The following is a 24,466-nucleotide window of genomic DNA, read 5'->3' on the forward strand; positions in this document are numbered from 1 at the left end:
AACATGACAGAAGTGCAACCCTTCTGCAAATTGCTGCACATTTCAATGTTGGGCCATCAAGTGCCAGCATGTGAACTATTCAATGAAACATCATCGATATGGGCTTTTGGAGTCGAAGGCCCACTCATGTACCCTTGATGACTGCACAACACAAAACTTTATGCCTCAGATTGTATTGAGCAGGTGGACGTGTACAGATATGGAGACAACCTCATGACTCCATGGACCCTGCATGTCAGCAGGGGACTGTTCAAGCTGGTGGAGGCTCTGTAATGGTGTGGGGCATGGCCAGTTGGAGTGATATGGGACCCTTGATATGACTAGATATGACTCTGAGAGATGACACACATGTAAGCATCCTGTCTGATCACCTGCATCCATTCATGTCCTTTGTTCATTCTGACAGACTTGGGCTCCATCTGGACAATGCGGCACCCCACACATCCAGAGTTACTGCAGAGTAGCTCCAGGAACACTCTTCTGAGTTTAAACACTGGACACCAAACTCCCCAGACATGAAAATTATTGAGTATATCTGGGATGCCTTGCAATGTGCTGTTCAGAAGACATCTCCACTCCCCTTTACTCTTACGGATTTCTGGACAGCCCTGCAGGATTCACGGTATCAGTTCCCTCCAGCACTACTTCAGACATTAGTAGAGTACATGCCATTTCATGTTGTTTCACTTCTGTGTGCTCACACGATATTAGGGAGGTCTACCAGTTCCTTTGGCTCTTCAGGGTAAATGGCAAGTAGCAGACAGTGACACATGGCTTTCCTTGGTACAGCAAGTTGAAATGCTAGTAAAAAAAAAAGAAAAAAAAAAGAGATTCACTCTTCTTTCCTTGCATTCTTAGTAATAAAGGCAATGAATGACTACATGGGTTTAAGCATAAACATTTACTAACTTTTAGTACTGAGACTATCATTCCATCCTTTATTTTAATTGGTAAATTATACATTCTAGCAGAAAAACTTTAAAAAGTACTTTTAAAAAATGTCCAGCTTTTGGGCATTTAAAACTGCTTTGGGCAAATTCCTGGGCAAATGCCCATTTATAAATGTTCTGCCCACTGGGCATTTGCCTGGTCCACATCACTATTCTGGCCACATCTTTTGTAGAGAGGCCACACTGCAGGATCCAGGGCAAGGATGTTGTCACAGACAGTGACTGCAGCATAGCAATGACTGGGGTGAGCTCCTGATTGTGAAAATGCAATAAGAATTTGGCATCTGGACAAGGTAGCTCGCTTGGTGGGAATTGCTACCTGGGGTCCCTGCACCACCATAAATACAGCCCTTGGCGCCAGGATATAGTCAGTTTTGCTTCGTCATGTGGCTGGCGTAAGAAAGAGGTCTGTGGTGCTATCAACCTCTGTTAGCACTTTAGTCATGTCTTGATAGCGGAGGACTGAGCTGGGATCATATCCAAAACCTTTCAGTCTGTTGTCTGTACTACAGAGCCACCAAGCTACACTACAGAATCATAAGAATTAATTATGTATGTACCCAGTAAAGCTTATGTCAGCATTTACCACTCCATTTTATGGAAAACATTAAAGGAATTTGACATCCTACCGAAATACATCCAACTAATTGCAGATTGCTATTGTTGATCAACTTGTTAAGTAAGGTTTGGCAACCAACTATCACCACCATTGTGTTAAAAATGGATTGAGAAAAAAAAATCATTGTTGCCAATACCATTCAGCATGATCTTGGAAAAAGTAAGCCGTGACACTTGTCAAATCAAAGAAATGGTGATGCTAGGAGCACACACAATCCTGCCATTTGTTGATGATGTCATGCATATTGCCAACACCCTGGAGCAAGTATACAAAGATGCTCTCCGATTTCTCCACAGTGCAAAGAAAATTTGACTGATGGTGAATTATAATAAAACAGTATATCTCATTGTATTACACCATCAAGCTCTCCTATCTTCCATTGTTATTGATTGGCATATCTTTCAGCAAGTTCAAGAATTCAAGAACCTGGGATTCATACTGACTAATAAAAGTGAAGTAATGAAAGAAATGACTCAACGAATAATAAATGGAAATGAAGATCACACTTTGTTTGCCACGTTCACAGTATAAAAATTTTTATTGTTCCAAGATAACAACAATTGTAACAATAAAAGTCTCTATACTGCAGTCACGGAGTGTGAAGTGTACTCTTCATTTCGAAACCATACAGATTGATCGACAGCACAACATGTGTACCTTACAGAATAATAAAAGCTAATAACATGTTCTTTAGTATGAACTGTTTATTGAAGTCTTGTCTGATGTCACAGAAGGATAAGATTCAGCTGAACATGACACTAGTACGACTGGTCCTTCTGTATATTTGTAAAACCTCAGCAACAGTCAAAGAAGCGATCTGTGCCTTCGAGAGGGAGGTACTTTGAGATCTCTGTGTACCATACCATGGGAGGTAAAAGGGAATAAAGAATGAAAGACCTATGTCAGCAGTTTTGAACATTCTCAACATGCTGGAAAATGCTCGAGGGGATGTCCAAGGATAAAGTGGAAGGACTTAGTACTAACTATCCTAAAATTAGTCTGTTGCTTTTAGTTGTTCACAGTTGAGTTAAAACTTTGTTCACTCATTTTGTAGCACTAAAAACATGAGTGAATTGCTTAATTATATCAACAAGACACCTATATGTGGAAGTTAGAGCAGTCTTTGTACAGTGGAGAAAGGTGCTGCAGATTGAGTTTCTGTTGGCTGCATTCTCATGGCTGGCTGTTTATGTAGAGTACTTCTGCATGTTAGCAGGGGGAGGGGGAAGTAATGGCAAGTGCAGAGTCAGTTGAATTTTGTAACTGCTATGGCCTTCTGCCTATGAAGTACAGGATGTCCCACAAAAAATCGGTACACTTCACACCCGAGTTGAAGTAACAGTGAACTAACTAAAAATGAATAGATAACAGTAATGTTAAAAACATGTAGTTACTTGTTTATAAGAGATGCTGGAGGTGGTGCCCATGGGCATTTGGAGATAGTGTTGCCATTTCACAAGCAATTCAACTAGAGATGATTAACTGGTTCGTGAGGCATACCAGTTATATGTGGGATACCTCTATTTGTGTGTTGCATTTGTTCCACTGTAAAGCAAGTAAATCTGTGCACAATCCAAAGGTTGGTTTGAATACTGCACTGCTCTACAAGGCATGGAGGTGTGCCCTCTCTGAACTGATTTATACAGCCAGTTAGACAGGGACCTACATTTCAACATGAACTCCAAAACACAGAGCAACTGGACTTCGCTTTTTTCTTATTTTTAGAGATGAAAGAAACGATAAGTAGCAGAAAAACTTATACAGTCAATGGGGTATCAGACCCAAAGCCTTTGGAGTTGTAGTCTGGAACTTAACCGAGTCACCAACACTCACTTCTGTACAGTCCGTTAATAAGTTATTTGTCTGTTAGAAACAGCAGTGAGCCAGGGGAAGAAACACTAGTCATATAATTTGGTACAAGAAGTAAACAAAGAAAATGCAGTGGCATTCTACATTATTCATTAATTACAAATAATTTATGTATGAATAAAATTGTCTGAATGATCTACATTATTCATTAGTTACAAATAATTTATGTATGAATAAAATTGTTTGAATGATCTACTTGCTCGAATAATCGTCCAGATTGAAATTTATTCAAATAATGCCCATTTCTGCTTACCATTACACCTTGTGCTTCCTTCCTCTTCATGTTCATTGTAGTTAATATCGAAACCATAATGTGTCTTATTACTTCATTTCCTAGATTTATGCACGAGAGCCTATAGTATAGCTGCTTTGAAGTTTTTTGTTAATTATAGATGAAGCTGACAATTATAATCTGTTGTCACACTCCTCAAAGTAATACTTTTCATTTGTTTGATCCTAAATGTGTGTCAGTGTTGGTGTGATTGTTGTAGCTGACTGAGTGTAAGCATTATTTCGTCAGCTGTTCTTTCAACTAAATTTACAGTTGTACAGCTAAATCAGTGCCCTTCAAAGCATGCAGTGTTCAATTATCTCTCTGATATTTGTTATACATAATTTGTTATACATAATCATACTCAGTTGCTGTGGTAATGCCTAGTGAATTAAGGTATACAGCACACACTCTCCTTGTAGAAAACATATAAAATTTACAGCTATAAATAAATTCTAATTATAAAAGCATTTTAACACTTGGTGAGCCCATTAGTGCTGCTATGTGATGATGAAGCTGCAAAGAGTCTGCTTCCTTAGCTGCGTAGCAGGGCCAGTCAATGAATACATGCGAGGTGATACAGAGTGTGGTACCTGCCGACCGCGTGCTTCTGCAACATGAGCAAAGCAAGTGACAACAGTGAGCACCGCTCATGCAGTTCTGCCACATGGTTTCAGTGCTCTGGAGTGAATCTCTTCATCTGTAGATCACTCCTACGTCCTACAACCATTTGAACCTGCTGACTGTATTCAAGCCTTGGTCTCCTCTACAATCCTCCCTGCCCTCACACTTACTTCCATTATCAAACTGACAATTCCTTAAAGTCTCAGCTGTCTTATAGTCTTGATGTGTCACATTTCTTTTCCCTCATTTTGATTCAGTACCACCTCAGTTATTCGATCTACCTCTACATTCTCTTGTAGCACCACATTTCTAATGCTTATATTCTGTTCTTGTCTTAACTGTTTATTGTCCTCTTTCATACAAGACAACACTAAATACTGATACTCTCTGAAAACACTTCCTAAGACTTAAATTTGATATTTTGTTATAAATAACCACACAATGCTGCAAAGTTTTTGTTTGTTTCAACCTAGCGATCATAATCTGGCAGAACTTGAATACAGTACGCAAGAGCGTACTTTTTTTCTGATAGAAAAGACAGAACACAGTATGACAATCATGTTAACACAGAGCACTTATTTGTAAAATTTTTCATAGTGATGCCACTTTTTTATAATTTTGACTTGTAATCCATGATTACGTCTCACTGTGTGAATATGTTGTCCTATAAGTACGATAAGCATAATACCATGGTGTTACATATAAAAACTACATTTCACGTTCAGCCATGATGTGCCTTGCACATGACACAACTGATTTAGGGCTCTATAATCTATTATGGGTCAGACAGGTCGTATTGCACTGTCAGTGTGTTTTAGGTTGCAGTCAATAAATACACTACATATTATATTACAATTTTATGGTCATTCTTTCTGAATGAGAAACAGGTTGTTATAACATTATCATTGCCATTTATATTTCTATTCAATGTTAACATTTTTCTCTTCCCCGGAAACTCTTTTATTGATGGTGCCAGTCTGTATTTTGTATCCTCTCTGCTTTGGGCATTGTCGTCCGCAGCTCGTGGTCTAGTGGCTAGCGTTGCTACCTCTGGATCACGGGGTCCAGGGATCAATTCCCGGCCAGGTTGGGGAGTTTCTCTACGTGGGGACTGGGTGTTTGTGTTATCCTCATCATTCCATCATAATTCGTGAAAGTGGCTTGACTGGATTGTATACAGATTGGGAATGTGAACAGTTGCCGATAACCACACAGTTGAGCACCGCGCAAACCAGTCACCCTAGTCTGACAACATTGCTTGATTTAACTTGACTACATTCCATCACCCTTGTTTTACTTTTCTCAGTATTCATCTTATTACCTTTCTTTCAAAACACTACCCATTCCATTCAACTGTTCTTGCATGTCCTTTGCCATCTCGGACAGAATTACAGTGTTGTTGGCAAACCTCAAAGATTTAACTTCTTCTCCCTTAACTTTAATTACCTTTCCAAATTTCTCCTTTATTTCCTTTACTGCTTGTTCATTTTACAATTTGAATATTATCAGGGAGAGGCTACAATCCTATCATCTCAGTTCTTTCTCAATTACTGCTTCCCATTCGTGCCCCTTAATGCTTACAACTGATCTCTGCTTTCTGTAAACGTTGTAAATAACTTTTCGCTGCCTGTATTTTACACCTGCTATCCTCAGAATTTCTAACAATGTATTATAGTCAACACTGGTGTAAGCGTTCTCTAAATCTATAATTGCTGTAAATGTTGGCTGCCATTTCTTTATTGTATCTTCTAAGATAAGTTGTATAGTCAGTATCGGCTTCTTTATTCCTACAGTTCTTGGGAAGCCAGATCATCCACATGGTCAGCTTCTACCAGTGACCTTTTTTCTGTAAATAATAAATGTCAATATTTTGTAACCAGGACATCTTAAACTAATGGTCTGGTAATATTCACACTTGTCAGCATCTACCATCTTTGCAATGGGAATTATTACATTATTCTTGAAATCTGGGAGGATTTCACCTGTCTGAAATATCTTGCATAAAATTTGGAGTAGTATTGTCTTGTCTGACTCTCTCAATAATTCTGAGGGCGTATCATCTACTCCAAGGGACTTGTTTCAACTTCAGTCTTTCAGAGCTCTGTCAAATTCTTCTTGCAGTATCATATCTCTCATCTCATATTCATTTACTACTTCTTCTCTTTCTGTAATATTGTATTCAAGTTTGTGTTCTATAGACTCTCAGTGTTTCTTCCACCTTTCAGCTTTCCTTTTCGTAGTACGGGCTTGTCATCTGAGCTTTAATACTCATGCAGGTGCTTCTTTTTTCTCCAAAACTTCTTTAATTATGCTATAGGTGGCATATATCTTTCTCATAATCAAGCAGGCTTCTACAGCCTTGCATTTCTTATCCAGCAAATCCAGCTTTGCCTGGTTTTGAACTCTCCAGTTCTTTCAACTTATCTAGGTTCCATATCCTTAATTTCCTACCCCTCTGCTTTTTTCTGGTTTTATACTGCAGTTAATAATCAGTAAATTGGGACACCCCCCCTCCCCCCCCCCCCCCCCCCCACACACACACACAAACACACACACACACACACACACACACACACACACACACACACCTACACCTACACCTACATAGTGCCAACTAGACTGATAGTGCCAACGATATTTTGTTTTTGTGGCAAGTGGGCTGGTTGTGGTGGGGTAGTGTTGGGTAGTATGGGTAGAGGGAGATGGAGGTTGTAGGTAAGGAGAAGGACTGGGTATGTGTGCCTAGTGGGTCAAAGGGGGGCTAGTTTGACAGCTAGGAATGCAGGAGGGAGGGATGGCAGGTATAGTTGTGGTGGGCAGTGGGAAGTGGCACGCACTGAAGGGTATGTAGTGATGTGAATTGGGAGGGGGTGACAGGACAGAGGATGGGGAAACTGTTGTGTGGAGGGTGCAGGGACAGTGGGTTACCTAAGATTGAGACCACGACAGTTATGGAAGTGGAGAATGGGTTGCAAGGATAACTCCTATCTGCATTGTTTAGAGAAGCTGATAACTGAGGGAAGGATCCAAATGGTTCATGTTGTGAAGCAGCTATTGAAATTGAGCATGCTGTGCTCAGCTGCATGTTGTGCCACCAGGTGGTCAACTTTGTTCCTGACAACGGGTTGGTGGTGGCCATTCATTCTGGTGGACAGCTGGTTGGTAGTCATACCAACATAAAAGGCTGTGCTGTGTTTGCAGCAGAGTTGGTACATGAAATTGCTGCTTTCACAGGTGGCCCGGCTTCTGATGGCATAGGGTAATCCTGTGACAGGGCTGGAGTAGGAGGTACTGTGTGTGTGGATTGGGGAGGTCTTGCACCTTGGTGTGCCACAGTTTAGGAGGGGTGGGAAGGATCTTGGGTAAGATGTTACTCATCTTAAGGCAGGATGAGAGATAATCAAAGCCCTGGCAAGGAATATGGTTCAGTTGTTCCAGCCAAGGGTGATATAGGGTGACAAGGGTGGCACTTGTTTCTAGCTGATTCTTAGTGGGTGGTGCGAGGATTGGGGGTGTGTGAGGATATGGCACAGGAAATCTGTTTGTGGACAAGGTGTAGGAGGGTATTGTCTGTCAGTGAAGCCCACCGGCCGCAAAATAGCATTGGCACTGACAGTCTGAGGATAACTTCAAAAACTGATAAGTTTTTTTTCTTTTGTGTGTGCTTGTCGACAACTCAATCCTTCTGCTTTTCAGTGAGTGGTCTCCTTTAATCCTAACGTATTCTAATATAAATCTATACAGAGATCGGTTAAAATTGTTGTGTCGTGGGAGTGGTTCTAATTCTCATATTAACCATACTTTCTGTTGTATGTAAATAACCTTACAGATGGAAGTCATTTCAATGAAAATTGAGCCTTAATGTTGCAAAATGTTATATTTATTTAAACTTTCATTTCTTCCATTTCAGGGAATCAGACGGCCGTGGAAAGGAGTTCTTATGGTTGGACCTCCTGGAACAGGCAAGACAATGCTAGCCAAAGCTGTTGCAACAGAATGTTGTACAACATTTTTCAATGTATCATCTTCAACTCTCACATCAAAATACAGAGGCGAATCAGAAAAACTAGTGCGACTCTTGTTTGAAATGGTATCTATTTTTTATTTGCTACTTGTGGCACAATGAATGTGTTTGAAAGCTTTCTAAAAGGTGGATTTTAAAAAATTTACAGGCTCGCTTTTATGCACCAAGCACAATATTTATAGATGAAATAGATTCATTGTGTTCAAGAAGGGGATCAGAATCAGAACATGAGGCATCACGCCGTGTGAAATCAGAACTTTTGGTGCAGATGGACGGCATAAGTTCAAACAGGCACGTGAACATGTTGTGTTATTAGATTTTTTTAAATCTAGTTATTTGTTAAAGTGGATAATGGATTTTTTAACTGAGTATGTGTAAAAATGCTTTTGATTATTATGCTGTGTGTATTATCATTGGAGAATTGGTGAAAGTTCAGTAGATGTGTAAAGTGTACAACATGCTAGCAGTGTTCTGTCCCAGAAAAATGTCAGTCTGATTCCAATGATTTTTTTTGAAAGTGAATTTTGTGGAAATAGATCTTCCAAAAAGCTTCAAAAATTCAAACAATGCAAAATTCAGTGACAAACTGGTGTAGTCAAATATGCCATTGCAATGCTGTGTCATTGGCCTGCTGTAGAGCATGAAGATCACTTGTGTTTTCTGTTGGGGCACCTCTCCATAAGACTGGTGAGTCAGATTTGTTACCTCGTAGGTTGTGAAGGTAGTTCTTTGAGGTTTGAGTTGTGTGGAAAATCTGCACTAGCTTTATGCTCTTTTTCATGTACTGTAAGTGCAGTCTTCCTATGCATATTGTACAAAACACATTATAATAATCCACCTCCCCCCCCCCCCCCCCAGGGTGGGGGGGGGGGGATTTTGTGGGTTCTTGCATGGCTACCACAGGCCTCCAGCCTTTGCAGCATCTTTTCCCTTACATGCTGCATATATATCCTGTTGCTATTCTTTTTCCCCCTCCTATGGGGAATGTGTGGGATGTTTTTGGAAATATTTTCGGCATTTTCAGTAGCCGATATCAGAACAGTCTCTCCACTGTCTTTTTTTCCTTTCTTCTTTCTTCATTCCCCTTCTCCTGTCCTTCCTTCACTTTGGCATTTTAGGTCTTCTTTTTCTTCTTACTCCCTGTGCACTCCTGAAGGCCAGCTCATGCACCTGATGCTGGGTAACGTGCAATTCCCAGCCCCAGGTCGACAACGAGGGTTCGCACGTACCCCCTGTTACAGACCAGGCCCAGGGAGGGGTGATTGCCAGAACTGCTACCTTCCCAAATTGCTGATTGGTCCCTTTGTCGGGTGTTAGGAAGGTGTGAACAGTCACCTCACGTGGGTTCAATCCCCACTAAGGGAGGCTCCCAGTTGGAAGGAGCACGCCATCGGAGATGCTGGCAATCGTGAGGGATTTTGTTGCAATGAGCCAATCATCTTCTTCACAATCAATGTATACTAAACATAAATGAAATGAGGCTAATGATTCAAAGACCTTCCCAGCTGCACCACGGTTCCTCATGGTTGCATGTATTGAAGATGGTCAGTCCTTTGCTACAGTAAATCTGTTTATTATTTAGAAAGGTGTTGATGCAATTGCTGGCCCTGTGAAATTCTGCTCTCATTTACCCAACGGCACTTTGCTTTTGAGACTACTTCTGCTTCTTAGACACAACTGCTTGCTGATTCGCTCCTCCATGGCTATCCTGTTTGTGTCGAGGCCCATTGAACGTTGAATTCTTCCCGTGACGTTATTCACACTATGCTGCTCAATGGTCTGACTGAGGCAAAAATCCAAATGTACCTCTCTGGTCAGGGAGTCAATGCAGTCCATTTGGTAATGAAAAAGGTAGATGCATCCTTAGTGCCCACACACCTCTTTTCCTCACTTTTGGTAGAGTGGAGCTTCCGTCAAAGATCAGAGCAGGCTATGAAGTTATCACGGTCTGACCATACATTTCAAACCAGTGTCATCGTTACAACAACAATAACAACAATCAAATGTCCTTTTGACACCTGGCCAAACGTTTAACCTGTGCTAAGGATGCTCACAAAGTTGACTGTCCACCTCCTTCTCCCCATTGTATCAATTGCAATAGTGACCACACAGCCTCCTCCAGAGATTGTCCCATGTATCTCGATGAGTGGGCCATCCAGGAGATCTGGGTGAAGGAAAAAGTGCCTTGCCCAATCACTCGCAAGTTGTTGGCTAGTCAGAAACCGTGCATTCTGTTGTCTGGCGTTTACAGTACTGTTCTTGCTACAGTTTGCTCCATGAAGGACATGGCCATGCAGATATGCAGTCTCAAATTTAGCACCACGGTTGTAAAATCACCCATTGTCAAGGTTGCATCCCCGTCTCCTCCTCCAGCTGTGCAACAAGCCACCAAACTTTCGCCTCAGAGGGCGAAGTCACCTGCTACAAAACTGGCAGGCCAAAAAGGACAGAAGGGATACTCCCCTGAAGACTTCTTATGTCCCTCCAGCTGACAAACATCTGAGCCAACCAAAAAGGCTCCAAGAAGTCAAACAAAGGCAAACGGTCTTTTCCTTCACCGACTTGGAGATTCTCTTTGACGGTGTCGCCACGTGATACCCTCACCAGCCTGACCTCTGTGTTTCCAGTGTGCACCACCAACCTTTTTTTCCCTGCACTATACAGACCGACAGAGCTAGAATTCTGACAACTCTGTCGATTGCGTGGACCAGAATCCCCCAGCCTCTGCGCCCTGTAGCAGTGAGTCTTTCAAGGCTGGGACTCGGCAACTGCCGAGGTGACATCCCTTCATTTTTTCTCTCCTCCCCTTTCCTTGTCATGACTCTCCTCCAAGTGTATGTTTGTGGCCTGGGATCCCACAAAGAGGACTTACAGCTGCTCTTGGCATCACAGCGTTCGCTTGTTCTCTGCCTCCAGAAAACAAAATGTTGTCCTCATGTCTGCTTTGTGCTCTCACATTTCTTTCTTGTCTGCTTTGACCTTCCCCCGAGGAGGACAGCATTCCGTCTCGTGGGGGAGTCATGCTGCTAATCCGGGATGACGTTCATAGTCAAACCATCTCCCCGACTTCAAGCTGTTGCAGTCCGCATTTTCCTTCCTCACCTCACCTTTTCGCTTTGTACTGTTTACATCCCTCTGTCATTTGGTGTCAACAGGGCAGACTTTCTCCAACTTATTGGGCATCTCCCTCACCCATTTCTGCTGCTTGGTGATTTTAATGTGCACCATCCCCTTTGGGGCTCTCCCAGAACCTGTTGGGGAGGTGGCCTCTTAGCTGACCTGAGTCACCTTAACTTCATCTGCCTTAACACGGAAGCACCCCACGTTCCTTTCAGACTCCATGCACACCTATTCCCATTTGGACTTTTCCTTCTGCACTGCCCAACTTGCCCATCGTCTCAAGTGGTCCGTTCTCTCTGATGTGCACTTGAGTCACTATTTCCCCATGTGCTATCAGTTTGTCGACTCCTACCCCACATATGTGCACACCCAAATGGTAGCATTCTGAGGCCGACTGGAGGCTTTATCCTTCCCTGATGACCTTTGACGAACAACATTTCCTGAGTTGTGATGACCAGGTAAAATGTCTTACAAACATTGTACTTACCACCGCAGAATGTTCCATTCCTCCCACTTCATCTTTACCGCCCCGTGTCCCAGTCTCTTGGTCGACTGAGGCATACCATCATGCAATTCGCACAGGGAGACATGTGCATTTTTAACTGTCACTCTTATGATGGCAAACTGCATTTGCTATAAACAGTTGTGTGCACAGTATCGTCGTCGTGTTCTTTGGGATAGCAAAAAAGTTAGCTGGATTTCATTTACTAGATCTTTTAACAGTTCCACTCCCTCTTCCGTTGTGTGGGCCAACCTCCGACAGCTCTCTGGGCTGAAGGTCCATCCCACAATTTCTGGCCTGACCATAGCAGATGGTGTCATTGTGGACCCTATTTCTATCTCCAACACCTTGGACCGCTTTTTTGTGGAAATTTCAAGCTCCATCCATTATCACCATCGGAAACTAGTGGAGGAGGCTCGGGTGATAACCTTCTTTTCACAAAAATGTGAATGCTACAATGTCACCTTTACTGTGAAGGAGCTAGATCGTGCTCTCACTTCATACTGATCCTCCACCCCAGGGCTAGACAGTGTTCACAATCAGATGTTGCAGAACCTTTCTCTTGCACAGGGAGACATGCGCATTTTTAACTGTCACTCTTATGATGGCAAACTGCATTTGCTATAAACAGTTGTGTGCACAGTATCGTCGTCGTGTTCTTTGGGATAGCAAAAAAGTTAGGCATGGCAGACAAACAGCATGCATACCTGCTGAGGAGAAAATCACAGCAGTATGACAGCAGTAGTTTGACAGTTTCTGCATAGAGACTCTCAACCGGGCTAGTGTAAAACGGACCAGTGGCCAAATGGATGCCACGAAGGTGGATAGTATTGAGATGGCATAAGAGGGACGGACGTGCAGATGCATACACGAAGCACCCATAGTCTAAGTTTTGAATGGCCAAGGGACCAGGGCAAACGGAGGAGGGTCGTTTCATCCACTACCCAGGAAGTTCTGCAGAGGACACGTAGGACATTGAGGGACCACATACAGTGGGTGGTCAGGTAAGACACTGAGAGGACCAAGAAAGTTTCCTATTGAGTATGAGCCCCCAGGAATTTCGTAGTTTTAATGAATGGAAGAGAAACAGGCCCAAGATGTAGAAACGGTCGAAGAAACCAATTGTGCCCCCAGAAAATCATACAAACTGTTTTGTCAGTGGAAAAACAAAAGCCATTGTCGATGCTCCATGAGTAACAACCATCGAGACAATGGTGAAGAAACAAGTCTGTGGAGAACTGCAATAGATGGCAAAATCATCACGGAAAAGGGAGCCGGTGAAATCTGGTGGGAGACAGGCCATAATAGGGTTAATGGTGCTAGCAAAGAGGATGATGCTCAGGACAGAACCCTGAGACACACTGTTTTCCTGGATTTCTCTTTCATATGTACAATTGCACCTAGGCAGAGGGCACATTTCCCAGACGCTGGATTGAAACCACTGTCATACCCATACCTAAGCCCGGCAAGGACAGGCACCTTCCTCCTAGTTATCACTCCATTTCTCTCACCAACTGTGTTTGGAAGGTGATGGAACGTATGATTCATGCCCAGCTCCCAGCTGGTATGGTGGCTAGAGATTTACAATTTACTAACCACTGCACAGTGTGGATATAAATTGTGTCATTCTGCAGTTGACCATCTCGTCACTTTGCCAATCCATATCATGAATGGTTTTCTGGGGAAATAAGAGACTGTGGCCGTGTTTCTCGATTTGGTGAAAGCCTATGACACCTCCTGGAGGACTTCTATCCTTTGTACTTTCTACACCTGGGGCCTCTGTGACTGCATGCCCAGTTTCCTTCAGGAGTTTTTTTAAAAGACTGAATTTTCAAGGTACGTGTTGCTTCTGTCTTGTCGGACACCTTTATCCAGGAAAAAAGTGTGTCTCAGGGTTCTGTCCTGAGCATCATCCTCTTTGCTAGCACCATTAACCCTATTATGGCCTGTCTCCCACCAGATTTCACCGGCTCCCTTTTCCGTGATGATTTTGCCATCTATTGCAGTTCTCCACAGACTTGTTTCTTCACCATTGTCTCGATGGTCGTTACTCATGGAGCATCGACAATGGCTTTTGTTTTTCCACTGACAAAACAGTTTGTATGATTTTCTGGGGGCACAATTGGTTTCTTCGACCGTCTTTACATCTTGGGCCTGTTTCTCTTCCATTCATTAAAACTACGAAATTCCTGGGGGCTCATACTCAATAGGAAACTTTCTTGGTCCTCTCAGTGTCTTACCTGACCACCCACTGTATGTGGTCCCTCAATGTCCTACGTGTCCTCTGCAGAACTTCCTGGGTAGTGGATGAAACGACCCTCCTCCATTTGCCCTGGTCCCTTGTCCATTCAAAACTAGACTATGGGTGCTTCGTGTATGCATCTGCACGTCTGTCCCTCTTATGCCATCTCAATACTATCCACCTTCGTGGCATCCATTTGGCCACTGGTCCCTTTTACACTAGCCCGGTTGAGAGTCTCTATGCAGAAACTGTCAAACTACTGCTGTCATACTGCTGTGATTTTCCCCTCAGCAGGTATGGATGCTGTTTGTCTGCCATGCCTAGCCACCCATCTTGTGCCTGCTTCTTCGATGACTCCTTTGATTGCCAGTAAGAAGTGCGTCCCTCTTCTGTTACCTCCTGGAGTTGGCCTTTGGCTATTGCTCCTGCCGCTTGACTTCATGCTACATACCACTTTCCTAATGGGTGTGAACCGTTCACCACCTTGCCTTCGTGTGGTGGCCCATGTTCGCCTTTGCCTTCATTCACTTCCTAAGAAAACTGCTTCACCATTATTCTATCGCCATAAGTTTCTTGATCTTCGCACAGAACTTTGCTATTGTACCTTTGTGTACATTGATGACTCTCAGACTGAGTGTGGTGTCTGGTGTGCACACTCTTGGGAGCCACTGTGATGTTTATGTGAGTCCCTGGTCATGTCAGTCTAATGAGAAACAAGGCTGGTGATGCTGCTGCCAAGGCTGCAGTCCTCGTACCTCAGCCCCCTAGTTCTTCTATTCCCTCCAGTGATCTCTGTGTTGCCCCTCCAGGGAGTTAAACCTCTTCCAGCAGCTTGCATGACCACCTCTCAGCCCTTTCGCCATGAGGAGATCATTTTAGCTAAGTTGCGTATTGGGCACTGTATTTGCAGCCATCACCATTTGTTAAGTGGTGCTCACCTGCTACTTTGTGCTCATTGCCTTCAACATTGGACGGTTCACCATTTCATGATGGAATGCCCTTTTTTTAACCACTAACATTCTCATTTATGTTTGCTGTCTGAGTTATCGGCCATTTTAGAGAATGACACACGAGCTGTTGACTGTGCTCTACTTTTTATCCGTCGTAGCAGTATGGCGATGGACATTTAATCTTTAGTTCAGGACCTCTGTTTCTCTACGGTGTATTTTGTGGACTTTTCTTCAAGTCTCTGTTTTTAGCTGTCTTTCCTTCCGTTGATTGGGTTTAACGTGTAGTCGTTTGAACTCCTTTTTTGTCATGTTCTACAGTTGTGACATGGGCGCATATAATGCTAGTTGTTTTTACACTCTAAAACAAAATGAAACATTATAATATTCAACTCATGTTTAGTTTAGTTTTCCACCTTTAACAGTAGCGTATTTCATCTATATTTGTCATAATCTACATGAACACTGGCTTCCAGACTGTTACAGGAGTCTGTTAGTGAGCATAACCTCAACCAGATGTCAAGACATAAATTTATCTTCGAGGAATCTCTACATTTTATCTGAATTTTTTCTCTTTATTTGCAGAAATCACTTTCTTGAGTGTTATAGCTTAAAAAAGAACTTGAATTCTTTATAATGAGACAGGCCTGAAATTAAAACCGTATCAGTGAGGCTTATTTAAAGATTTTTTAAAAATGTAATCAACATTGCATCAGTCAGAATTCAGAACCACTATGAATGCTGTTTCTTATTTGGGATGAGTTAGTTGCCGTTCTTAAGCTACTGGAATTTGCTCTACTTTCAAGCTATTAGAAGTTTGGTGTGGTTGGGTGAACTTCTGAGTGTCATGTTCCAAGGATACCAAAGGTACTTCAGGCACTATCATCTCCAGGGAATACTGTTTCCTCTGCTGGAAGTACAAGATGTATCACCACTCATCCACTTGATAGTGAGTGGCATGTCCGGGAGGTCTAGGGACCCTGTGCAGGGGAGGCAGGAACCTGGTGGAACTAAAGTTATTATACTCATTCACCAAAATCAAACAGTTTGATGTGCTTTCTTCCACTAAAACTGAAACTGTCATAGTGAAACACACTTCAGCTGTTATTTGTCAAGGGATGGGTGGATGGGTGCAGATGGGCCAGGGTCTATTAATGATTGCCAGTTCAAAGCTACAGCCATTACACAAATAGCAAATGGGGATGGGAAGGATCAACATGTGCATTCTGTGTGCCTGGAAGCCTTATTTTGCTTGTTGAAGAGGCTTTTCTGGCTGCCAGTGAGGGAGCAATGTGCAACCAACTGCAAATTGTGGTGCACCATGGAATGAACAGAGCCTGTTATTATACATGGATCATTCCAGTGACTGGCAGACTAGGTTAAAAATACCATCCTTGCTCACAGTTTTTCAGCGAAGCTCACAATTGGAAACATTGTCCCCAGTACTGATTCGGGCTTGCTAGTTCCAAGCTGAGTAGAAGAAACTTAAACAGATCTGTGACAAATTAGGCTATGACTTTTTGGACTTGTGGCTTAGTGAATTGTAGAAACCCCTCCCCCCCCCCCTTCCAAATTGTTCAGGGGTACAGTATACTACCCATCAGAGATATAACTTGGGTGACCCCCTCAAATCCAGATAATAACCGTAGGAGACTCAAAGAGGAACTCAAAACAGTTAACTCTGGTCAGAAGCAAGTAGAGGAATTATGGTGCGCGTTTAGAAGAGTATTTGATGAAGCACTGGATATATATGTATCTAGTAGAAATTTTCATGATGGGAAGGATCCTCACTGTAAAGAAACAGCGACTGCTGTATGGTATGTGTAAAACAAAGCATAGGGTTATAGACAGAGAGATAGCGAATGAAATGCTTTTGGCTGTCAAGAGGGTAATGTGTCTAAAGCCTTCAGTGATTCTGTAGCAGCATTTTAGTGAATGATCTCCAAAGTGGAGGGAAACAAAGCAAAAGCAGGAACACTTACTTCCATTTTCAAATGTTCCTTTACTAAGGAAGATACAGAATGACTTGCCCAGTTTACTTCTCACATCACTGCAAAAGGGAATGATAAAAATATTAGTGGCAGTGGTGTTGAGAAAAGGCTAAAATTAAATAAGGCTCCAGGGCCCAGTGGACTTCCAGTCAGATTCTATAAAGAATTTACACCTGATTTAGCTCCCATTGTAACCATTGTATATCACAGATCTGTGGAACGAAGAACTGTGCCCAGTGGTAAAAAAAAAAAAAAAAAAAAAAAAAAGCACAGATCAAATCCATCTACAGGAAGGACAGCAGATATGTTGCATAAAATTACCATCCAATTTCATTGACTTCCATCTGTTGGAGAACCCTAGAACATTTTCTGAGCTCAGACATAATGAAGTATTTGAACAGAAAGACCACCTCCAAGCCAATCAGCATCTATTCTGAAACCATCAATTGAGTGAAACCAAACTTGTGGTTTTCTCACATGACTTACTGAAAGCTATGGATCAAGGCAATTGTGTGGGTGTTACATTTTTTGCTTCTGAAAAGAATTTGGCTTGGTACCATAATAACATTTATTAATGAAAGTAAGCTTGTATGGAGTATCAAACAAAATTTGGGACTGGATTGAAGATTTCGTGGTAGGGAGAAGACAGCATGTTCCTTGGGATTAAGTCATCGAGAGAAGTAGAAATAATTGTTGTTCATGTTGTATATTAAAGGCCTGCAGACAATATTAATAGTAACCTCAGACTTTTTGCAGATGATAGTTACCTGTAATGCAGTACTATGTGAAAAACAACTGAGCAAATGCAATTAGATTTTGATAAGGTTTGAAAGTGGTGCAAAGATTGGAAACTTGTTTAACGGTTCACAGAAGTAAAATTGTGCACTTCACAAAACTTGGAAAAATAGTATGCTGTGACTAAAATATCAGCACTGGGTGCACCCGACTGCAAATTGTTGCTCATGTCGGCACCAATGACTCCTGCCGTCTGGGTTCAGAGGTCATCCTCAGTTCATACAGGTGGGTGGCGGAGTTGGTGAAGGCGGAAGGCCTCGCTCGCGGGGTGGAATCTGAGCTAACTATTTGTAGTATCGTTCCCAGAACCGATCGCGGTCCTCTGGTTTGGAGCCAAGTGGAAGGCTTAAACCAGAGGCTCAGACTATTCTGCGGAGATCTGGGGTGCAAATTTCTCGACCTCCACTATCGGGTGGAGAAATGTAGGGTCCCCCTGAATAGGTCAGGCGTGCACTACACGCAGGAAGCAGCTACAAGGGTAGTGGAGCACGTGTGGAGTGCACGTGTGGGTTTTTAGGTTAGAGAATTCCCTCCCTAGGCCCGACAAGTCGCTTCCTGAGACGCGGCAAGGTAGGAGTAGGCAAAATGCAACAGGGAATAACAATATTAATGTGGTAATAGTAAACTGCAGGTGCGTCTATAGAAAGGTCCCAGAACTGCTCTCATTAATAAACAGTCACAATGCCCACATAGTACCAGGGACAGAAAGTTGGCTGAAACCAGATGTAAACAGTAATGAAATTCTAAACTCAGATTGGAATGTATACCGCAGAGACAGGCTGGACAGTGAAGGGTGAGACGTGTTTGTAGTGATAAGAAGTGCAATAGTATCAAAGGAAATTGACGGAGATCCGAAATGTGAAATAATTTGGGTGAAGGTCATGGTTAAAGCAAGCTCAGACATGGTAATTGGATGTCTCTATAGGCCCCCTGGCTCAGCAGCTGTTGTGGCTGAACACCTGAAGGATAATTTGGAAAATATTTTGAGTAGATTTCCCCACCATGTTATAGTTGTGGGTGGAGATTTTAATTTGCCGGATATAGACTGGGAGACTCAAACGTTCATAACGGGTGGCAGGGATAAAGAATCCAGTGAATTTTTTTTAAATGCTTTATCTGAAAACTACCTTGACCAGTTAAACAGAGAACCGACTCGTGGCAATAACATATTACACCTTCTGGTGACAAATAGACCCGAACTATTTGAAACAGTTAACGCAGAACATGGAATCAGCGATAATGAAGCGGTTACTGCATCGATGATTTCAGCCGTAAATTGAAATATTAAAAAAGATACCAAGATTTTTCTGTTTAGCAAAAGTGACAAAAAGCAGATTTCAGAGTACCTAACGGCTCAACACAAAACTTTTGTTTTAAGTACAGATAGTGTTGAGGCTCAGTGGACAAAGTTCAAAACCATCGTACAATATGCGTTAAATGAGTATGTGCCAAACAAGATAATAAGAGATGGAAAAGAGCCACCGTGGAACAACAACTGAGTCAGAAAACTGCTGCGGAAGCAAAGGGAACTTCACAGCAAACATACACATAGCCAAAGCCTTGCAGACAAACAAAAATTACGCAACACGAAATGTAGTGTGAGAAGGGCTATGCGAGAGGCGTTCAATGAATTCGAAAGTAAAGTTCTATGTACTGACTTGGCACAAAATCCTGAGAAATTTTGGTCTTATGTCAAAGCGGTAGGTGGATCAAAACAAAATGTCCAGACACTCTGTGACCAAAATGGTACTGAAACAGAGGATGACAGACTAAAGGCTGAAATACTAAATGTATTTTTCCAAAGCTGTTTCACAGAGGAAGACAGCACTGTAGTTTGTTCTCTAGATTGTCGCACAGATGACAAAATGGTAGATATCGAACTAGACGACAGAGGGATAGAGAAACAATTAAAATCGCTCAAAAGAGGAAAGGCCGCTGGACCTGATAGGATACCAGTTCGATTGTAGACAGAGTATGCGAAGGAACTTGCCCCCCTTCTTTCAGCAGTGTACCATAGGTCTCTAGAAGAGCGTAGCATTCCAAAGGATTGGAAAAGGGCACAGGTCATCCCCATTTTCAAGAAGGGACCGTCGAACAGATGCACAGAACTATAGGCCTATATCTCGAACGTCGATCAGTTGTAGCATTTTGGAACACGTATTATGTTCAGGTATAATGACTTTTCTGCAGACCGTAAATCTACTCTGTAGACGATCGTGTGAAACCCAGCTCGCGCTATTCATCCACAAGACTCAGAGGGCCATAGACATGGGTTCCCAGATAGATGCCATGTTTCTTGACTTCCGCAAGGCGTTCGATACAGTTACCCACAGTCGTTTAATGAACAAAGTAAGAGCATATGGACTATCAGACCAATTGTGTGATTGGATTGAAGAGTTCCTAGATAACAGAACGCAGCATGTCATTCTCAATGGAGATAAGTCTTCCGAAGTAAGAGTGATTTCAGGTGCGCCGCAGGGGAGTGTTGTAGGACCATTGCTATTCACAATATACATAAATGACCTTGTGGATGACATCGGAAGTTCACTGAGGCTTTTTGCAGATGATGCTGTGGTATATCGAGAGGTTGTAACAATGGAAAATTGTATTGAAATGCAGGAGGATCTGCAGCGAATTGACACATGGTGTAGGGAATGGCAATTGAATCTCAATGTAGACAAGTGTAATGTGCTGTGAATACTTAGAAAGAAAGATCCCTTATCATTTAGCTACAATTTAGCAGGTCAGCAACTGGAAGCAGTTAATTCCATAAATTATCTGGCAGTACGCATTAGGAGTGATTTAAGATGGAATGATCATACAAAGTTGATCGTTGGTAAAGCAGATGCCAGACTGAGATTCATTGGAAGAATCCTAACGAAATGCAATCCGGAAACAAAGGAAGTAGGTTACAGTGCACTTGTTCACCCACTGCTTGAATACTGCTCAGCAGTGTGGGATCCATACCAGATAGGGTTGATAGAAGAGAGAGAGAAGATCCAACGGAGAGCAGTGCTCTTCGTTACAGGATCATTTAGTAATCGCGAAAGCGTTACGGAGATGATAGATAAACTCCAGTGGAAGACTCTGCAGGAGTGACGCTCAGTAGCTCGGTACGGGCTTTTGTTAAAGTTTTGAGAACATACCTTCACCGAGGAGTCAAGCAGTATATTGCTCCCTCCTACGTATATCTCGTGAAGAGACCATGAGGATAAACTCAGAGAGATTAGACCCCACACAGAGACATACCGACAATCCTTCTTTCCACGAACAATACGAGACTTGAATAGAAGGGAGAACCGATAGAGGTACTCACGGTACCCTCCGCAACGCACCTTCAGGTGGCTTGCGGAGTATGGGTGTAGATGTAGATGTAGATGACTCACAGTTGGAATCAGTCAACTCATCCAAACACCTGTGTGTAACGGTTTGTAGAGATGTGAAATGGAGTGATCACATAGACTCAAAGATATGGTAGGGGCAGACTTCAGATCATTGGCAGGATACTGGGATAATGCAGTCAGTCTACAGTGGAGATTGGTTACAAATCACTTGTGCATTCCGTCATAGAATATTGCCTAAACATGCTGAACCAATGCCAAATAAGCCAAATGGAGATATCTAACATATGAAAAGGAAAACCATACATATGGTCACAGGTTTGTTTGATTTGCAGCAGAGCATTGTGGAAATGCTGAAAAACCCTGAATTGGCAGATGCTTGATGATAAACACCAGTTATTGTTCAGAAGCCTTCTTGCAAAATTTCAAGAACAAACGTTAACTGAATAATCTGGACACGGTCTTCAGTCCTCTATGTATGGTATTGCTGTAAGGACCAAAAAGACAAGATTAGACGGCTTACTGTGCACACAAATGCATTTAATCAGCCATTCTTCTTACACTCCATACACAATTAGAATGCTAAAAGCCCCAACAAAAGTACTTAGGCTTTTTTTTTTTTTTGCCAGTTTAATGGGAAAAATTGTGCTTTTGAATTCATTGAATACTTCTCACATTGCTATTATGAATTTTGTCAATATTCAACTTTTGTTTGTCAACAAGGTTTCATTTGTTTTAAAGCTTTGCTGAAACTCTGTCTTCACATCAACTGTCTTTCTAACATGCCTACTGAATTGTGGCAGGTGTTTTCAATCCCACTCACAACTTTGCTCATCACATACAAGAACAAAGGATGTTGTACAATATTTTTAAATTATATTTGATTGATATTGTACATTTTGAGCCCCCAGGCGTAACTGAATGATGTTGACTGCTCTACATAATTTGCTGTCATTTTCCTGGCACACTTGCAAAGAAAAACCATTTTCCTACGTTTATTAAGATTCTTTTAAATGGATGTATTCATTTATGCTATAACAGCTGTACTTTCATAGACTCCTTCCTCTACCTTTACTGAAGTGAAGATTCTAGGTCTGTGACCAGTGATAAATGGAATTGTCATAGACAGTTTCAAATTGTACAAATATCTCAGTCCATAGTTTGAATCTGAACATTCTTAGCACAAAAGTGAACAGAAGCTACAAAACTGGTTATAAAAATATAATTTGTGTCATTGCCAGGAAAATTTTAAGTTGTGCTCGTTTGAAACTAGTTGGAATTTCAAAAGTTTCACAAAATTCTTAATGACGGGTTTGAATGATTGCTTTATATTATGCAGATCGTAACTGACAGTATGTATTGTTACACCAGAAACTGTAATGATGTGGATGGTGTGATCTGATTAAACTACAGTTAGTAAATTATCAGACCACTTTAGCTACAAATGAACTTAGTATTTTGTGAAATATTATTTATATATACAACTTGTCTGATTTAAGTGATGTATAGTTGTAGCACTGGGCATCAGTAAAACAAGACTGAAAGTGATGCCAAGTCTTCTGAGACAAAGTTGCTTGCAGTTTGACATGGATACAAAAAGGATTTCTGAAATAAAAGAAACCTCAAGATTGAAACAATTATCAAGTAAAAAACATTTAAAAACTATTTAATTTGCAGTTATTGTTGTGCCTATAAACAACTAAAAGAAAACACAAATGCTGTGTTAAAAAAGCATTACTTTCAGTCCTCGAGAGAGGGAAGTGTTTGAATAAATGAAGTACGAGAGTTATCAAGAACCCAGCATCATTTCTTAATTAATTTTTAAGCACTGTAGTTTCTTATAACTCATTCCTCTCACTTGCTTAATTCTATAGTTATCATCATTTATAGTGATTTTAATCCTATCTACTGTGTTCTTTGTTTTGTAGTGATGAGCCAGGAAAAATAGTTATGGTACTTGCTGCCACAAATTTTCCGTGGGATATTGATGAAGCTCTAAGACGAAGACTTGAAAAACGTATTTACATTCCTTTACCTACACGTAAGTCAGACATTTGTCTATAAGAATGAGATTAAATGTTTTCACTTTTTCGAGAAAAAGAAGATTGCTGTTTGGTGGTATGAACTTGTTTTTATACATCAGTTACCACTGTAGCCTTAACAAACACCATTTGCTTAAAATGAAATCTTCCTCTGTAAAGAGAGAGAGGGAGAGAGATTGATTGATTGTGTGAGAATAGTGTATGGATATTATAAGCAAAAATTACGTTTAATTTCAGAACTGCATCATTAAAGTGATTGTCACCTCTCTCTTCTACACTGTGCAACCCTATTACTGTCTCCCATTGTGACACAGAAGTTTGAAATTTGGCTCAAAGTTACCTACAACCTTTCTCTGAAATGATGCAAAAGCATGGCACCCTACAACGTCACCATCGGGCTCAGCAACGCTTGAGACAGAAAGATGACACACACAAGGGAAGGCCACGGCTCAGAATTTCATGTGAGGTTTGAGGTGGGTGAATGATGTCACATTGATACCAAATTGCATCACAATTCTGCCCATTGCCACTGCGGACATGTTACACGACAGGAAGGTCATCACACCTTCCTCTTTGCAACATTTCACCTTTTCTTTCAACACCTCTGCAATGGAGGCTAGACTGCCATGCTGGGCATTGAATTCGTGATTTTCTTTTAGGTGGCCAAGGAAAACATTTCAGATACACCACCACTTGGTGTCAACACAAAAATGGATGCCTGTCATTCCAGTGCTTAGTGATCAGTGACTGTCCATCACTGTACAGTTACATTTTTAAAGTGCTCAACAAAGGTCTACAGGTGGTACTGAGGGTGTAGCCAATCTGGGGCATCTCGGAGGCCCTCAGGGGCTCAGCATTGATTTGCTGAGTACTGGCTTGGCGACCCCGGGGTTCCTAAGATGGGGACTGGTAAGTGCCACCAGTTCCCCATCACCGTAAGCTCTGGGCATGCTTCAGCAACCGCGGCATGGCAGCGGAATGTTGTGTGTCCCAGGGAATGGGGATCTTGGCTTGAGTCGCAAGGATGGTATAAACCTCTATAAAAAAAACCTCAATCTCAAGGTGTGCTGCACACTGATGGGATGCATACCTGTTGAGATGGAACAGTCATTAGCGGGCAATCTCTGGG

The 24,466-nt window shown here is 41.9% G+C and overlaps 1 protein-coding gene across 1 annotated transcript in view; it reads left to right on the forward strand.

The window, feature by feature from the left end:
• The window catches only part of LOC124555202 (katanin p60 ATPase-containing subunit A-like 1), a 104,030-nt gene that overhangs the window by 58,649 nt on the left and 20,915 nt on the right, over nucleotides 1-24,466 (forward strand). The window contains exons 8-10 of the mRNA XM_047129047.1: nucleotides 8,244-8,423; nucleotides 8,506-8,648; nucleotides 23,224-23,336. Of these exons, the coding sequence (XP_046985003.1) occupies nucleotides 8,244-8,423; nucleotides 8,506-8,648; nucleotides 23,224-23,336 (436 nt within the window). The remainder of the gene's footprint in view (nucleotides 1-8,243; nucleotides 8,424-8,505; nucleotides 8,649-23,223; nucleotides 23,337-24,466) is intronic.

This window comes from Schistocerca americana, chromosome X (genome assembly GCF_021461395.2).
Source record: "Schistocerca americana isolate TAMUIC-IGC-003095 chromosome X, iqSchAmer2.1, whole genome shotgun sequence".
NCBI lineage: Eukaryota > Metazoa > Arthropoda > Insecta > Orthoptera > Acrididae > Schistocerca > Schistocerca americana.